General features: G+C 46.8%; 1 protein-coding gene across 1 annotated transcript; it reads left to right on the top strand.

The window, feature by feature from the left end:
• The first annotated feature begins 1,004 nt into the window (after positions 1-1,004).
• On the top strand, positions 1,005-21,674 carry dcn (decorin). Its single transcript, XM_056275769.1, has 7 exons — positions 1,005-1,265; positions 8,879-8,991; positions 10,239-10,452; positions 14,954-15,067; positions 17,681-17,774; positions 18,608-18,746; positions 20,572-21,674. The coding sequence occupies exons 1-7, from the start codon at positions 1,046-1,048 to the stop codon at positions 20,770-20,772; spliced, it is 1,095 nt and encodes a 364-aa protein (XP_056131744.1). The 5' UTR covers positions 1,005-1,045; the 3' UTR covers positions 20,773-21,674.
• Positions 21,675-21,834: the final 160 nt, after the last annotated feature.

Below are 21,834 nucleotides of genomic sequence, written 5' to 3'. Positions count from 1 at the left end.
CCGGCCGGCCGGAAATTGAACCCGGATCTTCTTGCTGTGAGGCGATAGCGCTAACCACGGCACCACCGTGCCCTCTCGGTTTAGACTTTTTGAAAAGAGCCTTTGTTTGTTTAATAAGTTTATCACTTTAAAAAAACTCCAGGGCATCCGGGTAGCGTAACGGTCTGTTCTGTTGCCTACCAACATGGGGATCTGTTTGGGGGGGGGGTGAACTGGGAGGTATAGCGTGATCCTCCCAACACACCCTATCCCTCTGGTGAAACTCCTCACTGTCAGGAGAAAAGAAGCGGCTGTTGACTCCACGTGTATGGGAGGAGGCATGTGGTAGTCCGCAGCCCTCCCCCGGATCGGCAGAGGGGGTGGAGCAGTGACCAGGACGGCTCAGAAGAGTGGGGTAATTGGCCGGATACAATCGGGGAGAAAAAGGCGGAAAAATCAACAACAAAAAAATCTAAAGCAACATTAATATTATGTCACTTTAAGGGTGGTGCACTGTTGCGTAATGCTCCTTTAACTCTCTTTAAACCCTTCCTCTTTTACCTTTGACTCAAGCTGACCACTTAAATAGGTGATTATTCAACCACTCCCACAAAAACAACACCACCCAAATACTTTGTCTTCTAGCCCCTGGCTCCTACCTGTCACCTTTATTCTTCCCCCACTCTGAACTTAAATCTGTCTCTCTACTTCTGTGCCTCATGCGGTCTCCTTCCCTCTGTCAAGCTTTTCTTTTTATATTCTCACTCTCTTATTTCACTGCGGCATTTTAAATGTGACTTCACCGTCCCGTTAATGGTTTCTGTCACTGTCTTACTCATTAGTCCTGCGTTGTTTCAAGTCTACCTCCTGAGCATTTCACCTACTCTCCTTCTGTACCAACATAAATCTCAGCAGGCTGCGGGACACATGCTGCAATGTCATTTCCGAACCCACGGGAAAACCGATGAGTAATCCGGCTCAAAACCTAAAGATCAAATGTGAAATATGTCCACCCTAATCCTTGTTATCTCTTCTCTTCCCGCCAGGCTCCCCCGTTAGCTAAACCATGAGGTCGGCCTGTCTCTCCCTGCTCCTGGTCACCGCCTGCTGGGCGCTGCCCTTCCGCCAGTCTGGCGTTCTGGACTTCACGATGGAGGACGAGGCGGGCTCCGGGCTCCCTGACGTGGTCACAATACCAGAAGTGTATTCCCCCGCAGGGCCCGTGGGAGCCAGATGCCCCTTCCGCTGCCAGTGCCACCTCCGCGTGGTCCAGTGCTCCGATCTTGGTAATCCAATACCCTTCACATCAAAGAGCTTGTGCGGATTATGGTGTGTCATGGAAGACATAAAGAAAAGAGGTTTGCCAGATAATACAGAGAAGAAAGGAGGGTGAGAGTGAGGGAATTGCATGCAAAACCAAGGTACAGGGACGTAGTCAGTCTACTAGAACGGGGGGGGGGGGTCAACAAGCGGACCTTTTTATTCTGAGCACAGCATAGTACTTTATGCACACCGACCTTTGACCTACTGTACTACTGGCCACGAGTACACTATACTTTATAGTGTACTAAAACTTATAATTCAGCAGAGGGATGACCAAATAATATGTCAGGCTTAAAAACATCATATGGCAGCAATTATGAGCTTTTTTTTCAGAAGGTAAATGTTTGGTTTCATTGAATACAGTTTATTTGGAGTTCTGGGACCTTTCAGAGCAGACGATGCACATTTTGAAAAGATGGACCATCAGGATGTGTCCCCATAACTTAATTCCCAATGTGTCGACATAATGAAACAAGCTCCATTTCCACATTTGTGAGCAAGATTCGTCCGTTTTATTAGGTCACGTCCATTTTACAACCGTGCTGCTGCACAACCCTGTGTGCATTTGCTGCTCCTGTCTGGATCCTGAGCAGACTGAGCTGAGCAGAAACTCATCTGACAGCGCCGTTGTTTTACTGGGCTGAGTCATATCCTTGTTTTCAGAGGAAAGGGACGATCACTGATTTTTACAAGGACTGTCTTCACGGTTCCAGACGGAGGTGTCTGCTCCGTCCACCCGTGGCCGTAGGGGCGTCCCGAGGCCGCAATCGTTTTAATCCGCCCACATTCGCCTTGTTTAATTCCTCCGGAGTACATTGCTGCGGTGCATGCTAAACGCTCGCAGATGCCGCCAACCTTGCTTCCATTCTCTGTGATAATTACACCGTTTGAACCCAACCTGGGCGCTTTTCTCATTTTCCTAATTGTTTTCTCCGGCGACAACCGCTCAAAGTCTAGTCCGGGCCTCGGAAAGTCCTGACCTTGTCCCGGTTTGAACAGTCGTGATTGAAACAGCGAAACTTAGATTGTGTGTAGCGCTTCAACCGCGGGGGCTGATTTGGCTAGGACTGATTAGTCTGTGGTTCGCTTCCAGACAGCTGAGAAACACCGACGTTTGTCCTCCTCGGTGTTTTAAAAGTGATCAGGCTGGTTTATGTAATTTGGTTTTCGGTATAAACAGCAGCTTGAGTCATCTCAGAAGTTGTGCCATGGAAAGTCCCTGACCCATGTTAGTTGTAAGGCAGTGTTTTGAGAGGGAAGGATGCCAGCTGGAAGGAGAGGGAGAGGGAGAGAGGGAGACAAAGTGGGAGAAACAATGGGTCAAGCTGAAAGAGAAAGACAGAAATAAGGCAAAAAAAGAGAGGAAAATTAACGTACTGGGATAGTAAGGAGTTTGCTGGTGCTGGCGTCCAGCCGTTAAACAAGACAGGTAGAAAAGAGGCGCTCAAGAAAGGTGTGAGTACGAACACTGGAGCGGAAGAGTAAGTCAGCAGCCATGTTTCAAAACAACCCTCGAATAGATCTCAAACAAATAAATGATTGAATATGGTGAAAGGGGAAAAAAACCCTCATGGAAATTAAGATGCATTTCCATCAGATCTGTAACCCTGGACGTAGTTACCCCCCCCCCCTTACTGTTAAGATGAAGAAACACACTTCCATTGCAGTTCATTGCATTTCTTCTAATCAAGCGAAGTTTATCCACCTCGAGCCAGCGTGAAATCTTCTACAAGATATGGGCACTTTATTTGATATTTGCCGTCTCCATCAAGCCTTTTGTTTTTTGTTTTTCCTCCCTTTTTCCCATCAATTGTACCCGGCCAATTACCCCATTTGTCCGAGCCGTCCCGGTCGTTGCTCCAACCCCTTTGCCGATCCGGGGAGGGCTGCAGACTACCACATGCCTCCTCCCATACATGTGGAGTCGCCAGCCGCTTCTTTTCACCTGACAGTGAGGAGTTTGGCCAGGGGGACGTAGCGTGTGGGAGGATCACGCTATTACCCCGCCCCCCCCGAACAGGCGCCCCAACTGACCAGAGGAGGCGCTGGTGCAGCGACCAGGACACATACCCACATCCGGCTTCCCACTTGCAGACATGGCCGATTGAGTCTGTAGGGACGCCCGACCAAGCCGGAGGTAGCACGGGGATTCGAACCGGCGATCCCCATGTTGGTAGGCAACGGAATAGACCGCCACACTACCGGGACGCCCCCATCAAGCCTTTTTTTTTTCGTTCAAAGTGACAAAATTGGCGTTAAAAGTGTTGGATGGTAACACAGTTTGATGAATGGGGGTGTGAGCGGTAAGCTGAACATGTCAGCAGTCAAACAGGTAGACCAATACCGACAAAACGTCCTGGTGGTTAGAGCAGTGGACGGGTGGACAAACAGACAGATAGACAGACAGACAGACAGACAGACCGATAGACAGGCAGACAGACAAACAGGTCAGACAGACAGACAGCTGGAGAGAGTGATGTTCAGGAAAAAGTTAGTTCCATTACCTCACTGGTCCAGCCAGGGCCCCAATAAGCAGCAGCCTCTCCCAGGAGAGAGAGCTCCAGCCCTGGATTCCCATCTACAGCACTGGCCCCCTTGGCCCGGAGCCCGCATCTGTTCTCCAGACCTGCTGGCATCTATGCAAATGTGCACACTAGCACGCGCACGCACATGCGTGCACGCACACACAGCGGGGCCACGGTAAGGAAGCGAGGAGGTCTGCTCACCATCGCCCTGGCTGTTGCAGAGCTGGAACTTTTTTTTCTGGGTGCCTTCTTTTTTTCGGCGGGCTCTGGCGCTGGCAAGGCTACAGCAACAACACCGGACGGGGAAAAAGCTGCTCGAGATCCGAAAGAAGACGTGAATACCTGTGCCAGCTCTGCTGGAGAAGCACTGTTACTGCAACAGTTTACTGTATGTTGGCCTCACAGTTCCAAACCACAGCCGTTCAGAAGTGTGATTTTTACCCAGAAACCACAGAATCAGCAGTTTTTCCATATTAACTTCTCTGTCTGTTGTCGATTGTACCATTTTTACTGTGTTCCACTACAAACACTGATTTGTTCGTGTGTGCGTGTGTGTGTGTGCTTTCTTTTTTAGCTATATTTGTGAGGATCAATTGACGTTTTTAACCATAAGAGTGAGGACAGGACTTTTTTGCAAAACGAGGACATTTTGTCCGATCCTCGCTTCTCTAAGGCTGTATTGTAGGGTTAGGACTTGGGTTTATGGTTTAGGTTAGGGTTTAGGGTTATTGTTAGGGTAGGGGTTAGTGTTAGACGTGAAGGTTAGGGTTAAAGGCTTGGGAATGAATGTAAACAATGAGGGTCCTGACAAGTATAGGAAAAATGTGTGTGTGTGTATACATGCCAATTCACATGCGACTTATATGTGCTGTGAGGAAAAAACAAACAAACAAAACAAAACAGGAAAGACATCCAGACTTGCCGAAGCCTCGTGGGGTAAATCGGACCTCTGACAGTGTCAGAGCAGCAATAGTCTGCTCCAGCTCCCCTTTCAAACTCGCAACCCGGGCCGGCACAAGGACAGGAAGTTACATTAATGCCTGGATGTGCTGAAAACAAGGCGCCACCAGTCCAGGGTTACTCACATGCTTGATAGCCCGATCACTTTGCTTTCAGACAGAACCATGGATGAGAAGTGACTACAATAGGTGCAGCCATCTTGCAGGTCCAACTTTTCCCGTATGTCTTCTGCCAAGACAGTGACTCATGAAGCTGACCGTCCCAGAGGACTTTCTCTATCAGTATGAGATGTAGAGCTCTGTGAGACTGAATGATCTCACATTAAATCATTCAGAGTGGGGGTGTCCGGGTGGCGTGATGGTCTGTTCCATTGCTAACATGGGGATCGCCAGTTCGAATCCCCGTGTTACCTCCGGCTTGGTCGGGCATCCCTACAGACACAATTGGCCGTGTCTGCGGGTGGGAAGACGGATGTGGGTATGTGTCCTGGACGCTGCTCTAGCGCCTCTTTTGGTTGGTCGGGGCGCCTGTTCAGAGGAGGGGGGGGTGAAACGGGGGAATAGTGTGATCCACCCACATGCTACGTCCCCCTGGTGAAACTCCTCACTGTCAGGTGAAAAGAGGCGGGGTGGAGCAGTGACTGGGACAGCTCGGAAGAATGGGGAAATCGGCCGGCTACAACGGGGGAGAAAAAGGGAGGGAAAAATCCAGAAAAAAAAAATCATTCTGACTCAACAGTAACTTGACATTATGCTATCTATTTTATAGAAGTCCTTTTTTTTGGGGGGGGGGGTTCCCCCTTTTTCTCACTAATTGTAGCCGGTCAACTACCCCACTCTTCCGAGCTGTCCCCTTTGCTGCTCCACCCCCTCTACCGATCCGGGGAGGGCTGCAGACTACCACATGCCTCCTCGGATACATGTGGAGTCGCCAGTGGCTTCTTTTCACCTGACAGTGAGGAGTTTCGCCAAGGGGATGTAGGGGCGTGGGAGGATCACGCTATTCCCCCAGTACCCCCCCCACCCCACCCCACCCCACATAGGCGTCCCAACTGACTAGAGGAGGCGCTAGTGGAGCAACCAGGACACATACCCACATCCAGCTTCCCACCCGCAGACACGGCCAATTGCGCCTGTAGGGATGCCCGACCAAGCCAGAGGTAACATGGGGATTCGAACCACCGATCCCCGTGTTGGTAGGCAGCGGAATAGACCACCACACCACCTGGGATGCCCCTTAGAAGTCCTTTTATACCGAAACATCATGACAGTAGTACTTGTCATGAGTCACGTGATTGGGCATTTGTCTTGGCCAGTGTTAAGGGGTGCTCTAACAGCCGGGTGTTCCACACTCCTGTGTGGTTTGGAGACACCTGGAATGAGGAAGCCGAAACTGAAAGAAAATTAGACGTCACATGGACGATGTTCAGTGCGTGACCAGACTTCCTGTCCAAATGCTTTACGTGTTAGGAAAGTATGTCGGCCATATGGTTAAAAGCCTTGGAGACTAAACAACTCCTTGCCTTTTCGACACCAGAAGTCATAGATCTCTGACCTCCCCCCCCCCACCCCCTTCTTTACTTATGTGATGTAGTTTGCACACCTACCAACATGTTGTAAACTGTTTCCTCCAGATTCAGCCTCTCTCAAAAAAGCAAAGGAGGGGGGGGGGCAAAAGATGGAGGGATGATATTTGCCATATGTAAAATGTATTTGCCCGAGATACGGCGTGAGAAATGTGAAGGACAAACAGTTAAGATAGGAAGGGTAAGTGTTAATGCAGGAGCTGCACTTGTACTGAGGGTGGTGGCCATGAACAGCTGGGAGACGTTGAGGATCTCTCTCAGCGGGGATGGAAAAATTGACCGAAGTGCTGATTTGACCGAAAGAAAAAAAAAAGTTTGTGTGAGTCAAGTAGAAACAGTCGAGAGCACCTCTCAGAGGCAACGAGCGTCTTCCTCATACAGCTAAACAGTTTATCACAGCTCTTCCGCTGAAATGTAAATTGCCAATTTTTGTGACTCTGACACAAAACAAAATACGCTATATACCGTGAAGCCTTTCCATTTGCCTGTGCTCAATCCCACAACACTAGCCAGCTGACAAAACACTTGCATAATGCCAGCGTTATAGAATAGATGCCCTTTTCTGCCTCAGAGCACAGATGACGGACCGTATTGAAGTCCCAGAGAAGAAAGAAAAAGACATTTAGCATGAGCTCAATGTCCAGGTATGCGGTGACTGAATGACTCCAAAGGAAATTAGTTTTAAGGTCAATTTCCACCATGTGTGCCTTGCAGCACAGAAAAACAGTCATATGGCCCTACTGGAATGTCATCATGAGGCGCACAATTTGGCTTTTGCCCTATGACTTCAACTTGACCTTTTCTCTTGTTCTTGTCGTGAGGTTGATTGTGCGCCCTCGATCATTGTTCAGTATCTCTCGGTGTCTGTGCAATTCATAGCACTCCTCAAAGAATTAAATTTCTTTTTTCTTTTTTTTTGGATAGTAAAGTGGAGAGTCCAGGTAACGCAGCAGTCTATTCCACTGCCTGCCAACACAGGGATTGCTGGTTCGAATCCCCGTGTTACCTCCGGCTTGGTCGGGCGTCCCTACAGACACAGTTGGCCGTGTCTGTGGGTGGGAAGTCGGATGGGGGTATGGGTCCTGGTTGCTGCACTAGCGCCTCCTCTGGTCGGTCCAGGCGCCTGTTCGTGGGGGAGGGGGAACTGGGGGGGAATAGCGTGATCCTCCCACACGCTGCATCCCCCTGGTGAAACTCCTCACTGTCAGGTGAAAAGAAGCGGCTGGCGACTCCACATGTATGGGAGGAGGCATGTGGTAGTCTGCAGCCCTCCCCGGATCGGCAGAAGGGGTGGAGCAGCAACCGGGACGGCTTGGAAGAGTGGGGTAACTAGCCAGGTACAATTCGAAGAAAAAGGGGGGAAAATTTAAAAAAAAATGGCGCGTGAGGTCAAAGATTGACATACTACAACACAGGCCTTCGGCTGGATTTGAACTGGAGATGTTGCATGAACGCCCAAGTCAACATGGCGTCGGCTTAACTGGTTAGCCTCAGAAGAGTTCGGGCTTTCGGTGCTTGTCATTGCATGTGCGGTTTTGTGGAAGGCTGTTTTCACGGGGGGTGGTGGGGAATTAGTTTGAGTTTGACAAATATGGCCAGAAGTCATTTCAGGAGGTCGGCAGATCAGATTTTCTGGACTGTGGGTCTTCGGCGGACAACATCATCACAACACTGCTCAACCGCAACATGGTGCAGACAGACTGTAGAGCCAATTGAAGTCTTTAAAAATCAAAAACTCCAACCAACGGTCAAAAGGCAGCTGGAGCCCAACAGGCGGCCAGTTTCAGTCCGTTTCCTGTTGAGGTCACGCTGTGGTTAACCTCTTGCCGCCGCAACCAGGACTGTCAGTCACACTCGGCCGCAAACTCTATTTTCTACCAGCCAGCGTGCACAGCTGCTGCACAGCACAGAGAACTGTCAACTCTTCTGGACCTGATTCAGATTCACATGGGAAGACTAACACGTGTGTGTGTGTGCACATAATAAACATGCAGATATATGTGCATGCATGTGTGCATGCCTGCACTCACATATATACATGTGCACACACACACACACACACACTCACACACACTCAAAAACAACCTTTAATCTAATAATCATATAATAAATTACTGGTAGTATAAAGAGTTTGACTTCATCGTAAGATTTTAGTGTTCTGATATATGCAGTGTTTAAAACCACCTGCATAGATCAGTATTCTCCAGATCTGTGTATAATCATGTTAATGTTTCTTACCAAGCAGATGTCTGGATCCTGCGTAACAGAAATTCGTAATCTAGAGATTTGTCCTTTTTGTCACATTGTCAGTTGTTGCTTATTGCCGACCGTAGAGAAGAACCCGCACCATCCCCTGAAACCCCTCGATCCGTTACTTCTTACTTTGGCTGTTCTGAGATCGTCCGTTTTGTGTTTGTGTGGCCATCCTGTGGAGTCAGTGTTGTTTCTCGAGAACGGTTTCTGAGTTAGGATCTAAGCTGCCTCCCTCGCTTCTGTTTGTGGTCAGGTCTGAAGAAGATTCCTGAGGACATCCCAGACGACACCACTCTGCTGGATCTGCAGAACAACAAGATCACCGAGATCAAAGAGAACGACTTCAAGAACCTCAAGGGCCTCCATGTAAGAAGTCCCCCCCCCCTCCAGCTGTTCTAACACTTGCAGGCTCCCTAAAGTTTAAATAGTAGGCTTGTAAACTTTGATTTTACACATATAAAGCATTGATCAAACTGGTTTACAGTAAAAAGTTGATAACTTATGCTACTACTACTACTTCTATTACTACCACTACTACTTTCAGCTGCTCCCTTTAGGGGGCGCCATAGCAGATAATCCGTTTCCGTCTCTTCCTGTCCTCTGCATCTTCCTCTGTCACACCAGTCTTTGTTTAAAACTGAAGTCATAATCATGTGCTTTGTTCTTATTGTGCTTACCATGCAAAACATGATCAAGTGGATAAATTTTATATGTGGAAAATAAATGTTGATAAAAAATATGATAAAAAATAAGATTTTATATAAAATTCTATTTTGAATAGATATTCTGCACACATATCATGTTTGTGTATGCATTCCTGTTGTGTTGCGTTGCGTTGCGCTACCAAACCACTTTGCACCTAATACAATGAAAAGCGTAACCCGACGGCGTCTTATACAGCTCTGGAAACGTAAGGGACTGTTCGCCATCCATTCAGCTTTGCATAATGTCCTCCCCCTCCCGTGTTTATGATACAGAAACTTTGAGTCTCAGCTGCACCAGCACTCCCCCAGGTCCCAGGTGCATGGAAACTATTCACCCAGAGGCCTTACCGCCTCACGCCGCTGAACTCGTATAACTTTCTTGCTCGCCATAAATACCTCTGTCTGACAGTCAGAGTTGTTTCCAATGTAATGTAATTGGCTTCTCAAGGGCGACGCACCACATACCTCACATTTCCTCCCGTCTGCATGCATGACAGGGGAAAGTGGTGGGAGGGAGATTTCACTGAAATTAAATCATGTTTGAACCACGGTGTTGGACTGAACCTTGCCCTCCGTCTTGACTGCCCACACAAAAGTTTGGAATACCGGCTGTACTTACAAGAATTGGAAATATTTGCTCACCGAAGAGTGTTTTTATTTGAGGAGCCAAATCCGAACAACGGTCATTTTAAGCATAGTTCACCTTGAAATAAAAGCATCGATATTATTTTTAGGTCTTTGATGGATCTGACAGCTTTACAGGGGTGTAACCCCAGCTTCTGTCCATCTTCTGGTGGTGAGGCTCCAGACCCTCGGTAACCCTGAATTAAACTGGAATAGGGGATGAAGGAATGATCTTCATACCTGCAGCTCACCTTCGCCATTCTGCCTTGCTTATCTCTGCTGTAGGCCCTGATCCTGGTGAACAATAAGATCACCACCATCCATGCCAAGGCCCTCAGCCCCCTGACCAAGCTGCAGCGCCTCTACCTGTCCAAGAATATGCTGAAGGACCTGCCAGCCAACATGCCCAAGAGCCTGCAGGAGCTCCGCATACACGAGAACGAGATCACCAAGATCAAGAAGGCCTCCTTCCAGGGCCTGTCCCATGTCATCGTCATGGGTAAGGAAATAACCAGATGCTTCCTGGATGGAGTGTGTATGTAAATGTTTGTTTTAGGAAGTTGTTATATGGCCCACGCTCGTTGGTGAACCACATGGGTTTGAGCATGGTATTGTGCCTGGGTCATACAGTATTTGCATATAATTGGATTTTCTGCACCAGAATAGCCAAGATAGTACAGTGGTGTAAGTTTTAATGAACTAATAGTGGCGAGGAAGGTCTTTGGTTAAAACTGGTGTTATAAGGGCGTCCCGGTGGCGTGGCGGTCTATTCCGTTGCCTACCACCACAGGGATCGCCGGTTCGAATCCCCGTGATACCTCCGGCTTGGTCGGACGTCCCTACAGGCACAACTGGCCGTGTCTGCAGGTGGGAAGCCAGATGTGGGTATGTGTCCTGGTGGGTTGCTGCCTGGTCATTGCACTGGCGCCGCCTCTGGTCAGTTGGGGCACCTGTTTGGGGGGAGGGGGAACTGGGGGGAATGGCATGATCCTCCACACGCTACGTCCCCCTGGTGAAACTCCTCACTGTCTGGTGAAAAGAAGCGGCTGGCGACTCCACAAGTATCGGAGGAGGTATGTGGTAGTGAGTCTCTAGCCCTCCCCGGCTCAGCAGAGGGGGTGGAACAGTGACCGGGACGGCTCAGAAGAGTGGGGTGATTGGCCGGATACAATTGGGGAGAAAAGGGGGGGGGGCTGATGTTACGATCATGGGCTTTGTTGGTCTTTATTGTACTGTCCATGCAAAACACGATGAAGTGGTACAGTTGTATTTAGATATACTGTATTCTGCACAAATAACATATCTGTGTATACGTGTTGCGTTGCTTCAACAAACCATATTTGTACCACCTAACACAACAAGAAGCATAACCTGGTCACAGCTTTTAGGGATACCATTAGATTGTATAATGGTCTAAATGAGGGGTCCCCAACCCTTTTTGCACAGAATACCAGTTTAATATTGACAATATTCCAGTGTAGGTTGGGTATATAAGTAAATGGCATTATAACATTTAAGTAATGTTTGGATATTAAACAAACAGGATGTATTTTCCTCGCGTGAACGTGTGAAACACATTGCATCTCACCAGTATCACTGAAAGGGTGCGAGCCCTGGACTCAAGACGGTCATGACATGCGAGTCTTCAGTCACATCCATCCATCCATTATCCAAGCCGCTTATCCCAATCGGGATTGTGGGATGCTGGAGCCTATCCCAGCAGTCACTGGGCAGCAGGCGGGGAGACACCCTGGCTCCCTGGACAGGCCGCCAGGCCATCATAGGGCAACAATAAAGTCATATTTTAGGTACGACTATTCGTATTTCCTTTTGAAGGAAGCTTTCTTTTTTTTCTCTCTCTTTTTTTTTTTTTGCAGTCTCAGCCTCTGCTGTCTCTGCGTTATCATCATCGGTAGACTGTTTATCTCCCCTACCTCTTGTGAAGAAACTCTCGAGCAATGTTTGATTTTTACTGATGGCAGCTAGCTAGTTGCAACACGCACAGCAAGTATGTAAGTGGGTGATGACCGACTGATGACCTCGGGTGCGTTGCATTAGTCAAGTACTCAAGTTGAACATCAGTATCTTCATACTGTTGTGGGCATGACAGGGAATGGTGAGGAGAGGTGCAGCACAGACAGACCGTGCCAAGCTCAACATAATTACCACACAAATAGCCTCTAATCTTATATTTTTCTTATTCAAGTGTTCTTTTTTTTTGCCGAATCATATCTTTGCCTCACGGCCTGGTAGCAAATGCTTTGCAGCCCGGTACCGGTACCGGTCCCGGTCCGTGGCCCGGTGGTTGGGGAACAGCTGTCTAAATCAGTGGTTTTACGTCGAAGTAAATACAAGTACACTGAAATATACTTAAAAGTGCATTGCTCACCGTATTATCCTGCATGTGGGGAATCCTTCCCATGTGGCTGTCTACAGTGGTTAAAACAAACACTAAAAGCAACTTTCAGATGCTATGAGACCCGCGCCTTTACTTCCTTTACTTCAGCAAATGCCACCAAGGATTGGGGGAGGGTTAATTTGTCTCAAAAAGAAATAACTCCAACTGTATAAACAATACAAAGGATATTCATGTGGCATAGAAGTAGTAGAGGCATCTTTGGAAGGCACACAGTACTGTGTCAGTGTACAGTTTGCCAGTGGTAAATTACAGTCTGTTTGTAGTTGGTGGCCTGCCAGTGACTGCCTTCAGGGGATAGAAGGAAAGTTTGATTCATGAGGTTCACAGTGGAGACAAGACTTCATGATGGTGTGGACACACTTTGTGTGTATGTGTGTGTGTGTGTGTGTGTGCTCGCGCGTGTGCATGGGCGCGTGTGCAAGGGGCATTAATAAGTTAATATACGTCTCCGAAGCAGTACCTGCTTCTCTGTGTTTTACATTGGAAAATATCTGGGATTATTTGACCATCTGCTTCCTTGGCTTCGCTCAGTGTGCAGTCTGAAAACTCATCTCTTCCCCAGCAGACCTCTGGTTCCAGAGGAAAAAAGGGCCAATCAGAAAAGAAACAACAGGATTTTCAGTAATTTAGAAGGTAAAAATGGTGGCCAACTGAAAGCTTTGGCACTGACCCCCAAGACAAAACTTACATTTGTCTTGGGTAAAAGCCCATAAATTAAGGTCTTGATATGCTGCTCCAGGATCGAGGCATCAGATATGTCTTCAAAGGGTGTGGGATCCTTTCCTATCAGAGTATTGGATTGTTTGGTTGACAGGTTTATGTAGACTAGTGGACCCCATAGACTTCTACATTTCAGGGTTCTCAGACTATCAGGATACACTAGTCCTAAAAGGAATAGGTTTTTTGGATCCTGTTTGTCAGTCATTCTGCTTCTAAGATTATTGAGTTATAGAAGTGGAAATGACATACGATGAGCTTACTACATATCGTAACATGTTAGTGGATTGTTTTTTAAGAACCACTTTACTATCAACCATGGTGAGGAGGTGATTTACTGACTCGCTGGTAGACGACAGGGGGATACAGCTTATGCTAAGCTAACAGTTGCTAATGATTTATTATTGCAGCTTCAAAACTGATCAGAATCCACCTCAACTAATATAGAAATGCCATAAAAGACCAATCCTCAAAGGGGAAAAGTTAATATTTGAGTTGGGCATAGTTAAATTTGTAATTTGTGATATTGGGCTATACAAATGAAATTGACTTCACTTCACTTAAAGGCTTTTATTTTACACCACTCTGTATTTTCACATTGGACTGGAACAAAGTTGGATCCGGAAATTATTTGGGCATGAAATGGAATGTGCCGCCACGTGTCAGCCGCTATGCCGTGTATGGCGGCATGGCGGCGCAGTGGTTACCGCTGTTGCCTCACAGCAAGAAGGTCCTGGGTTTGAACCCCAGGGTAGTCCAACCTTGGGGGTTGTCCCGGGTCGTCCTCTGTGTGGAGTTTGCATGCTCTCCCCGTCTCTACATGGGTTTCATCTGGGTGCTCCAGTTTCCTCCCACAGTCCAAAGACATGTAGGTCAGGTGAATCGGACACACTAAATTGTCCCAAGGTGTAAATGTGTCTGCCCTGCGATGGACTGGCGGCCTGTCCAGGGTGTCTCCCTGCCTTCCGCCCAGCGACTGCTGGGATGGGCGCCAACATCCCACGACCCTAATTAGGATAAGCAGCTTGGATAATGGATGGATGAAATGTAATGTACAGCCTATTGATTTTTTAAAGCTCATAGGACAGACGGGAGTCAGTGTTGAATGAAGGGAACGGTCACCAAGGTCACCGCAGTTCACCTTGAACTAAGAATTTCATTACTCCCTATTAAAGCAGAACGGAAAGTGAGAAACGAAAAAGCAGTGACTGAGGAATCATGATCACATCATGACAAATCATGCTCCCACCATGACAAATCAGGAAATCATGATCCCACCATGACAAATCAGGAAATCAAATGCAGCAAATCCCAGGGTTTCAAAGGTTTGCTATGCTCTTGCCAAAAACAGTTTATTCTTGACTCCGCTCCACATTCCTGTAACACACCATAAATGCTGTCCTGAAAAAAAGGTACACTCTAAGTACATTTTTACAGTATACTCAGGTATACTGACTTTGGGGAATTAAAATATATATTTTTAAGTACACTATTTTGCTACACTTTGGAACTAAATTGGCCCACTAGTTAACATAAGTATACTTGTAAGTGTATGTACAGCATACCTGTATACTTTTGGGACTGAAATGTATACTTTTCATTGACTTGCACAAATACTGCAAGTGTATTAAAAGTACAAAAAGTTTACTGTTCTAAAGTTTACCTTTAAGTATACCAAAAGTGAAAAAAGGTACACTTGCTTGTCTTTAGTTTAAAAGAGGTGTACTGAAAATGCACTGGTTAACATTTTCTAATGGTGTTGTATGTCTCTCTGTCTCCATCTGTCTCATTGACTCTGTTCCCATTTCTTTTTCCTTTCTGCTTTTCCATTTTCCTTCATTGCCTTTTTTGTTGTGTTTTTCAGAGCTCGGGTCCAACCCCCTGAAGGGCTCAGGGATTGAGGCCGGTGCCTTCGCTGACCTGAAAAAGGTCTCCTACATCCGTATTGCAGACACCAATATCACCGACATCCCCAAAGGTACATCTCTGACATATTTTTCCACAAAGACTTTGTACTGTAAATGAAGAGGTATGGGTTAGTCCACGCCTTATATCCAGTCAGGCTCAGCCAAAAACAACCAGCGTTTGTCACCAGAATGCAAACTTGGATTCAGGTCCGCAGTGAAAATCGAGGGGCTTCAGTGAGGGACAACAGAAATTGAACAGCATAGTATCTGTTAGGCAGCCTCTTAGTGTTGGGAGCATAGGCGGCCTTAAGCATCTGGGAGCCCGTTTCAAGAGCTAATGTGGGGCCCTACCGCACACAAAAAAAAAACATAAAAAAGGAAAAAAAGCAAATATTCAAGTTGGTTTGGACTTGAAGTCAAATGCGTTATGTGTACTTTCAGCATCACGGAGAGCTAACAGAAATAATCCAAACAATTCCCTTGATTTAAAAACTTAAACAATGACATTTTTGCTTTGGAACGAGGAGAAGCCTCGGCCTCCTTGGTGACAAGAACCTTTGCTAGCTGCTGTATTGGACAGTTAAAGTCAAGTCCAGTGTTGGCTCAGATGTCAGCCGAGCGCCTACTAGTGATGGTTCTTGTGTGTCATCTTTCAAAGAAATAACCACAGCTGCTCGCTCCCCACAATATGCACCAATCAGCCAAAACATTAAAACCACTGACAGGTCAGTGAATAACACTGATTATCTCATTATAATGGCACCTGTCACGGGGTTTTAATGTTTTGGCTGATCGGCACATATACTTAAAAAAAAGGAGGTGAATTGTTCAAATCCTGCATGTCAGTTGGCGGTCCTTTGGGAGGACAGGGCCCATTTCAATTGAAATGGGTGAAACATCGCTAAGTCCACCAGTGTCTGCCATATTTAGCAAAAGGATAAATGTAATGAAGAGCCATTGCACGAATATTTAATTTGGATGTCGCAGTTTGGTGAAAGACACTCCCAGATAATTAATCTGCACTTTATTTTAAAGTAGAACCAAATGACCGTTTGACAATAACCGTTTGGGCAGCATGGCTCAGGAGGTAGCGCGGGTCGTCTAATAATCAGAAGGTCGCTGGTTCAATCCCCGGCTCCTCCAGAGAGTGTGTCGAAGTGTCCTTGAGCAAGACACTGATTCCCTAACTGCTCCTGGTGGACAGGTTGGCGCCTTGCACGGCAGCCTCCACCATCAGTGTGTGAATGGGTGTGTGAATGGGTGACATTGAGGCATACACTGTAAAATGGTTCAAGTGGTCGCTAGGCTAGCAAAATTGTTATATAAATGCCGTCCATTTAACAAAGGTGGAGATCCTGTATCTAATCTATATTGTGAAACAACAGGCTTACATCAACAGGCAGACGGTTTCCCTTTTAACATCCCACTTAAGACAGTGTGCATGCTACAAGAAAAATAGCTAAAACTAATGCATACAATGTTTGACAAGGGTGTCTGGGTAGCGTAGCGGTCTACTCTGTTGCCTATCCAACACGGGGATCACCGGTTCGAATGCCCATGTTACCTCCGGCTTGGTCAGCAGTGGCGCCCCCAAGGGGTGGCCACGGCCACCCTGATACTATCCCTGGCCCCCCTGCTGGCCCCCCCCCCCAGCCACGAGTCGTATATGCAGAATATGCTTCTGATTATGCATAACGTGCTTCTATCTGATATTTTACATTAGGTGCTGTTTATTTAAATCAATAATGTATATTTTTCTTAACTCTCATATTGACAGTTTTCAACTAGCCTATACATTAGTATACTACAACAGCATCATAGAATTCCCGAAATTGAGTCATGGCTTTTGGTTTTGGTGTGCCACCCCAAGATTTTCAGTGGCCCCATTTGCCCCCCCCTATGAAAAATTTCTGGGGGCGCCACTGTTGGTCAGGTGTCCCTACAGACACAACTGGCCGTGTCTGTGTGTGGGGAGCCGGATGTGGGTATGTGTCCTGGTCCCTGCACTAGTGCCTCCTCTGGTCAGTTAGGGCGCCAGTTTGGGGGAGGGGGAGCTGGGGAGAATAACGTGATCCTCCCACGCGCTACGTCCCCCTGGTGAAACTCCTCACTGTCAGGTGAAAAGAAGGGCTGGCGACTCCACACGTATCGGAGGAGACATGTGGTGGTCTGCAGCCCTCTCCGGATCGGCAGAGGGGGAGGAGCGGCGACCGGGACGGCTGGGAAGAGTGGGGTAATTGGAGAAATCGGATCCACACACTAAATTAAATGTTTGAGAGCAGATTTATTCCAACATGGTGAACATTTTGACTAAAATGTCTGTTAAACATTCTTCATCAGAACCCGTTTTGACTGTTTAGTCCCAACTTTAACTTCATTTCTGTCTCTGCACCTGAATACGTTGTTTTTATGTGCCTGCGTGTTTGGGACACCATCGTCCCACTGAATTTTGAAACTTGATCATCAGTTTAATCGACCACATAGAAAAGGTCCCCTCTGATGATCCAGTACCACGGATCAAAATGGACCCTGTACAAATGTGCATTCGGCCATTTTTTATTTCGGGGGTTTCTAAATGAACAGAGCACACTTGAGTAAGCAGGAAAAGCAAAATGAAAGGAAATCCGTGTCTGCATCTTCTTGTGTAGTTTCTCACTGTTTCCCCGTGTGCGTTGGGTTTGCAGGTCTGCCCAGCTCTCTGTCTGAGCTGCACCTCGACAGCAACAAGATCACCAAAGTGACGGCCGACAGCCTCAAGGGCCTGAAGAATTTGGCTAAGTAAAGAGACTTCTCATATGGTCGACTGCCTGTTTTCAGTCCAGGTCCCCTTTTCTCCCGTTTCTTACTTGCTGAATGTTTCAGCTTGTCAGCAACAACCGTCTCTCCTGGTTTCCACCCTGGTTTCAGTGGTCTTCAGCTGTCTTTGCAGTATTGGCACATTAAAGGGGTATTTACTGTACCTTTTGAAGTGATTTGAGAAAAGTCAGACCTAAAAGGTGTTTTGTTTTGGGGTTTTTTTGTGGGGGGAGGGGGGTTGATGATCAAAATTGCTGTTTTACTCTATCAAATATGTATAAACTAAGGTCAGCATGCAGGTGGCGGGGCAAATGGCGTGCTAAAAAAGAGCCGATGTGACGTTAACACAGCGAAAGTGGCTCACACTGAAGAGGCGAGGGGCTTACGGGGCTTTTACTGGATATTTTGCTTGACGTGAAGCAGGCGGCTAGCACAGTAATGTCTTCAGCGGCAGCTGGGAGACTGTTTATAGATGTGCTCATTTGTTTAAACGCGTTTAAGCCCACCGATCCACAATGAGTTCATTCATTTATTTCCCTATTGAACGAAGTATTTTCACCGGCTGTGTGATCCTTGCTGCCCTACAGAGTTTAACCATCGTATCCTAAATGCAAATGGAAAAAGTCATTTATTGGGGTCTAGATCCAATATCACATCTGGGTATAATTTAACTGCCGTAAATTCTGTGGCATGATTTATTCTCTCCCTCTGCTAGTGTGAAGTTGTTTTTTTTTGTTGGACCATAAGCTCATACAGTGTGTAATATTTCTTCCAAACACTTCTTTGTTTCACTTACCGGCTGTTTCGTCTTGCAGGCTGGGTCTGAGCTACAATGAGATCAGTTCTGTGGAGAACAGCACGCTGGCCAACGTCCCCCACCTGAGAGAGCTGCACTTGGACAACAATGCCCTGGCGACTGTTCCCCCCGGCCTTCCTGATCACAAGTACATCCAGGTATAGACAGGACTGCATTCACTGCAAAAGAGTGTGTGTATGTATGTATGTATGTATGTATGTATGTATGTATGTATGTATGTATGTATGTATGTATGTATGTATGTATGTATGTATGTATGTATGTATGTATGTATGTATGTGTGTGTGTATGTATGTATGTATGTATGTGTTTGTTTGTTTGTTTGTTTATTGCTGTCCTGATGTCGCTCATCTGTAACTGAATACACACTGCGAGTGCGAGCAGGGAGTTATTCCAGCCACGTGGTTTCATCAACACCCCGGTCTGTCAGTGGTGATAGTTAATTGTTCCCTATTTATGCTTTTGACTTTATTTTCAATTGGATTTAAGTTTTTATATATGGGGGTTGGGGTGGGGGTCGCTGGTTCAAATCCCCGTGTTACCTCCGGCTTGGTCAGGCGTCCCTACAGACACAGTTGGCCGTGTCTGCGGGTGGGAAGCCGGATGTGTGTGTGTGTCCTGGTCGCTGCACTAGCGCCTCCTCTGGTCGGTTGGGGCGCCTATTCAGGGGGGGAGGGGGAACTGGGGGGGAATAGCGTGATCATCCTACACGCTACCTCCCCCTGGCGAAACTCCTCACTGTCAGGTGAAAAGAAGCAGCTGGTGACTCCACATGTACCGGAGGAGGCGTGTGGTAGTCTGCAGCCCTCCCCGGATCAGCAGAGGGGGTGGAGCAGCCACCGGGACGGCTCAGAATAGTTGGGTAGTTGTCTGAGAACCCCCCCCCCCAATATGTGTGCATATATATATCTACACACACACACACACACACATATATATATACATATATATATATATATATACATATACACACACACACACACATATATATATATATATATACATATACACACATATACATATATACATATATATATATATATATATATATATATATATGTGTATATATATATGTGTATATAGACAGCTGATGATTGCTTATGGCGTGAAACAGGCTTGTATTGTCTCATAAAGAATTTACGTGACTCACTGGATTTTATATACACACACACACACACACACACACACACTATGTAACATACATATTACATACAAGATTAGACTGTTCACATCAGCTACTTGGATGACATAAAATGACATGATTGTTTTATATATATGCATATGGTTGTATGTGGGGTGGCACGGTGGCGCAGTGGTTAGCGCGGTCGCCTCACAGCAAGAAGGTCCTGGGTTCGAGCCCAGGACCTTCGACCCCATCCTTGGGGTCGTCCCGGGTCGTCCTCTGTGTGGAGTTTACATGTTCTCCCCGTGTCTGCGCCGGTTTCCTCCCACAGTCCAAAGACGTGTAGGTCAGGTGACTCGACCATACTAAATTGTCCTTAGGTGTGAATGTGTGTGTGTGTGTGTGTGAGTGTGTGTGTGTGTGTGTGGGCCCTGTGTGATAGCTTGGCGTTCTGTCCAGGGTGTCTCCCCTCCTGCCGCCCAGTGACTGCTGGGATAGGCTCCAGCATCCCCACGACCCTGAGGGCAGGATAAGCGGTTTGGATAATGGATGGATGGATGGTTTTATGTGTGTGTGTGTATACAAACATATATGTATATATATGCAAACATATATTGTACATATATGGATGTTTGTATATATGAACTGTAAATATAAATAGATGCATATATTAGATCATGTGAATAAAGGTGTATATGTAATAAAGGTGCGTAAAGGGGACAGTATAACAAGTTCACAAGTTTAAATAGTTTCGTAAAGATTTTAAAAAGCCACGTATCATCAGTGTCTGAACCCGTCTTAAGCGCCAAAACTTCCCTCTGTCCAAATGGCTTCCCCAGGTGGTCTATCTCCATGCTAACAAGATCGCTGCTGTGGGAACAGAGGACTTCTGTCCCCCCGGCTTCAACACCAAGAAGGCGATGTACTCTGGCATCAGCCTGTTCAGCAACCCGGTGCCGTACTGGGAGGTCCAGCCCATCACCTTCCGCTGCGTCTTCGACCGCTCCGCCATCCAGCTCGGCAACTACAGGAAGAAGTAGAGAGGCCCCGCCCCCGTTAAAGAGGAAGCGTGTGTTTGTGAGTGAGCGTGTGAACGTTTTCTAAGTGTGTGCATGCTTGTGTGTGTGTGTGTGAGTGTGTGTGAGTGTGAGTGTGAGTGACCACAGCCCCACAACCCCCCCCCCTCCTCCTCCTCCTCTCCTGCAATAGATAATGTCATCAGTCCACATGAATATTCTAGCAACTCGGACATGGCATGGAAGTGAATATGGTAAAATAGTGGACATTGACCTCACACACAGTTTATCATTTTCAGAAAGGCGTTATTCAGTCATATCCACCGCTTCAGGGTTGGTGTGGAAACACTGCCTACAGTTTATCACCAGTAGCATAGTCGTACAGCGACCCGCTCACGCCAATTAGATGTTCAGTAGAAACCACCGTCACGTCGTGCCAGGTCAGGCCAGGCCGGTTCATTTAGCCGTACCATTGCAGATAAGCTCACGCCCTCATCTCATCCGACCCCCCCGTGTCGCCTTGTAGCGTGTGCAATTCACTCGGTGGATGAAATGAAAATCAGCAGCAAGATGAACCATAACCACTCTGAAAAGATTTTTTACGTTCTCTTTCGGTGGGATAAAACATCGAGAAATCCCGGTCTGGTAAATTCCCGGCTCTCCGGAGCCCAAGCCATCGTATGAATTACAAGAAGGCTTGCCTGTAGAGCAGGCAAAAAAAAAAAAAAAAAAAAAGGGGTTATCTTGTGTTTTACAGTACCTTTAACAACTGGTATACTAGAATGTACTAGATATTACCTGTGTAGTAGGAATAGTATTCCGAGTGTTGCATTAACGTGCTGCACGCTGTGGAAAACAAAAAATCGTTATTTTCTATTTGTATTGTACTCAATTCAAGTAGAGATAAAAAGCAATTGTGTCTTCTATCATATTGTGATTTCTCGTGCTTGCTTCAGTGTTGATTTAGTTCTGGGAGTTTTTACAATACTGTTATGATTTCCTTCACAACATTCCAGCCCCATCGCTCTCTCTCTCTCTCTCTCTCTCTCTCTCTCTCCCTCTCTCGCTCTCTCTCTCTCTGCTCGA

Source organism: Lampris incognitus, chromosome 3 (genome assembly GCF_029633865.1).
Source record: "Lampris incognitus isolate fLamInc1 chromosome 3, fLamInc1.hap2, whole genome shotgun sequence".
Lineage (NCBI taxonomy): Eukaryota > Metazoa > Chordata > Actinopteri > Lampriformes > Lampridae > Lampris > Lampris incognitus.
The sequence above is the reverse complement of the archived record's forward strand: the minus strand, read 5'-3'. Positions and strand labels throughout refer to the sequence as shown.

Bases quoted from the DNA above. Each gene is read 5' to 3' on its own strand.
- dcn (XM_056275769.1), top strand. From the start codon at position 1,046: ATGAGGTCGGCCTGTCTCTCCCTGCTCCTGGTCACCGCCTGCTGGGCG. The intron at 1,266-8,878 runs GTAATCCAATAC...GTTTGTGGTCAG, and splicing joins GGTCCAGTGCTCCGATCTTG to GTCTGAAGAAGATTCCTGAG. The intron at 10,453-14,953 runs GTAAGGAAATAA...TGTGTTTTTCAG, and splicing joins GTCCCATGTCATCGTCATGG to AGCTCGGGTCCAACCCCCTG.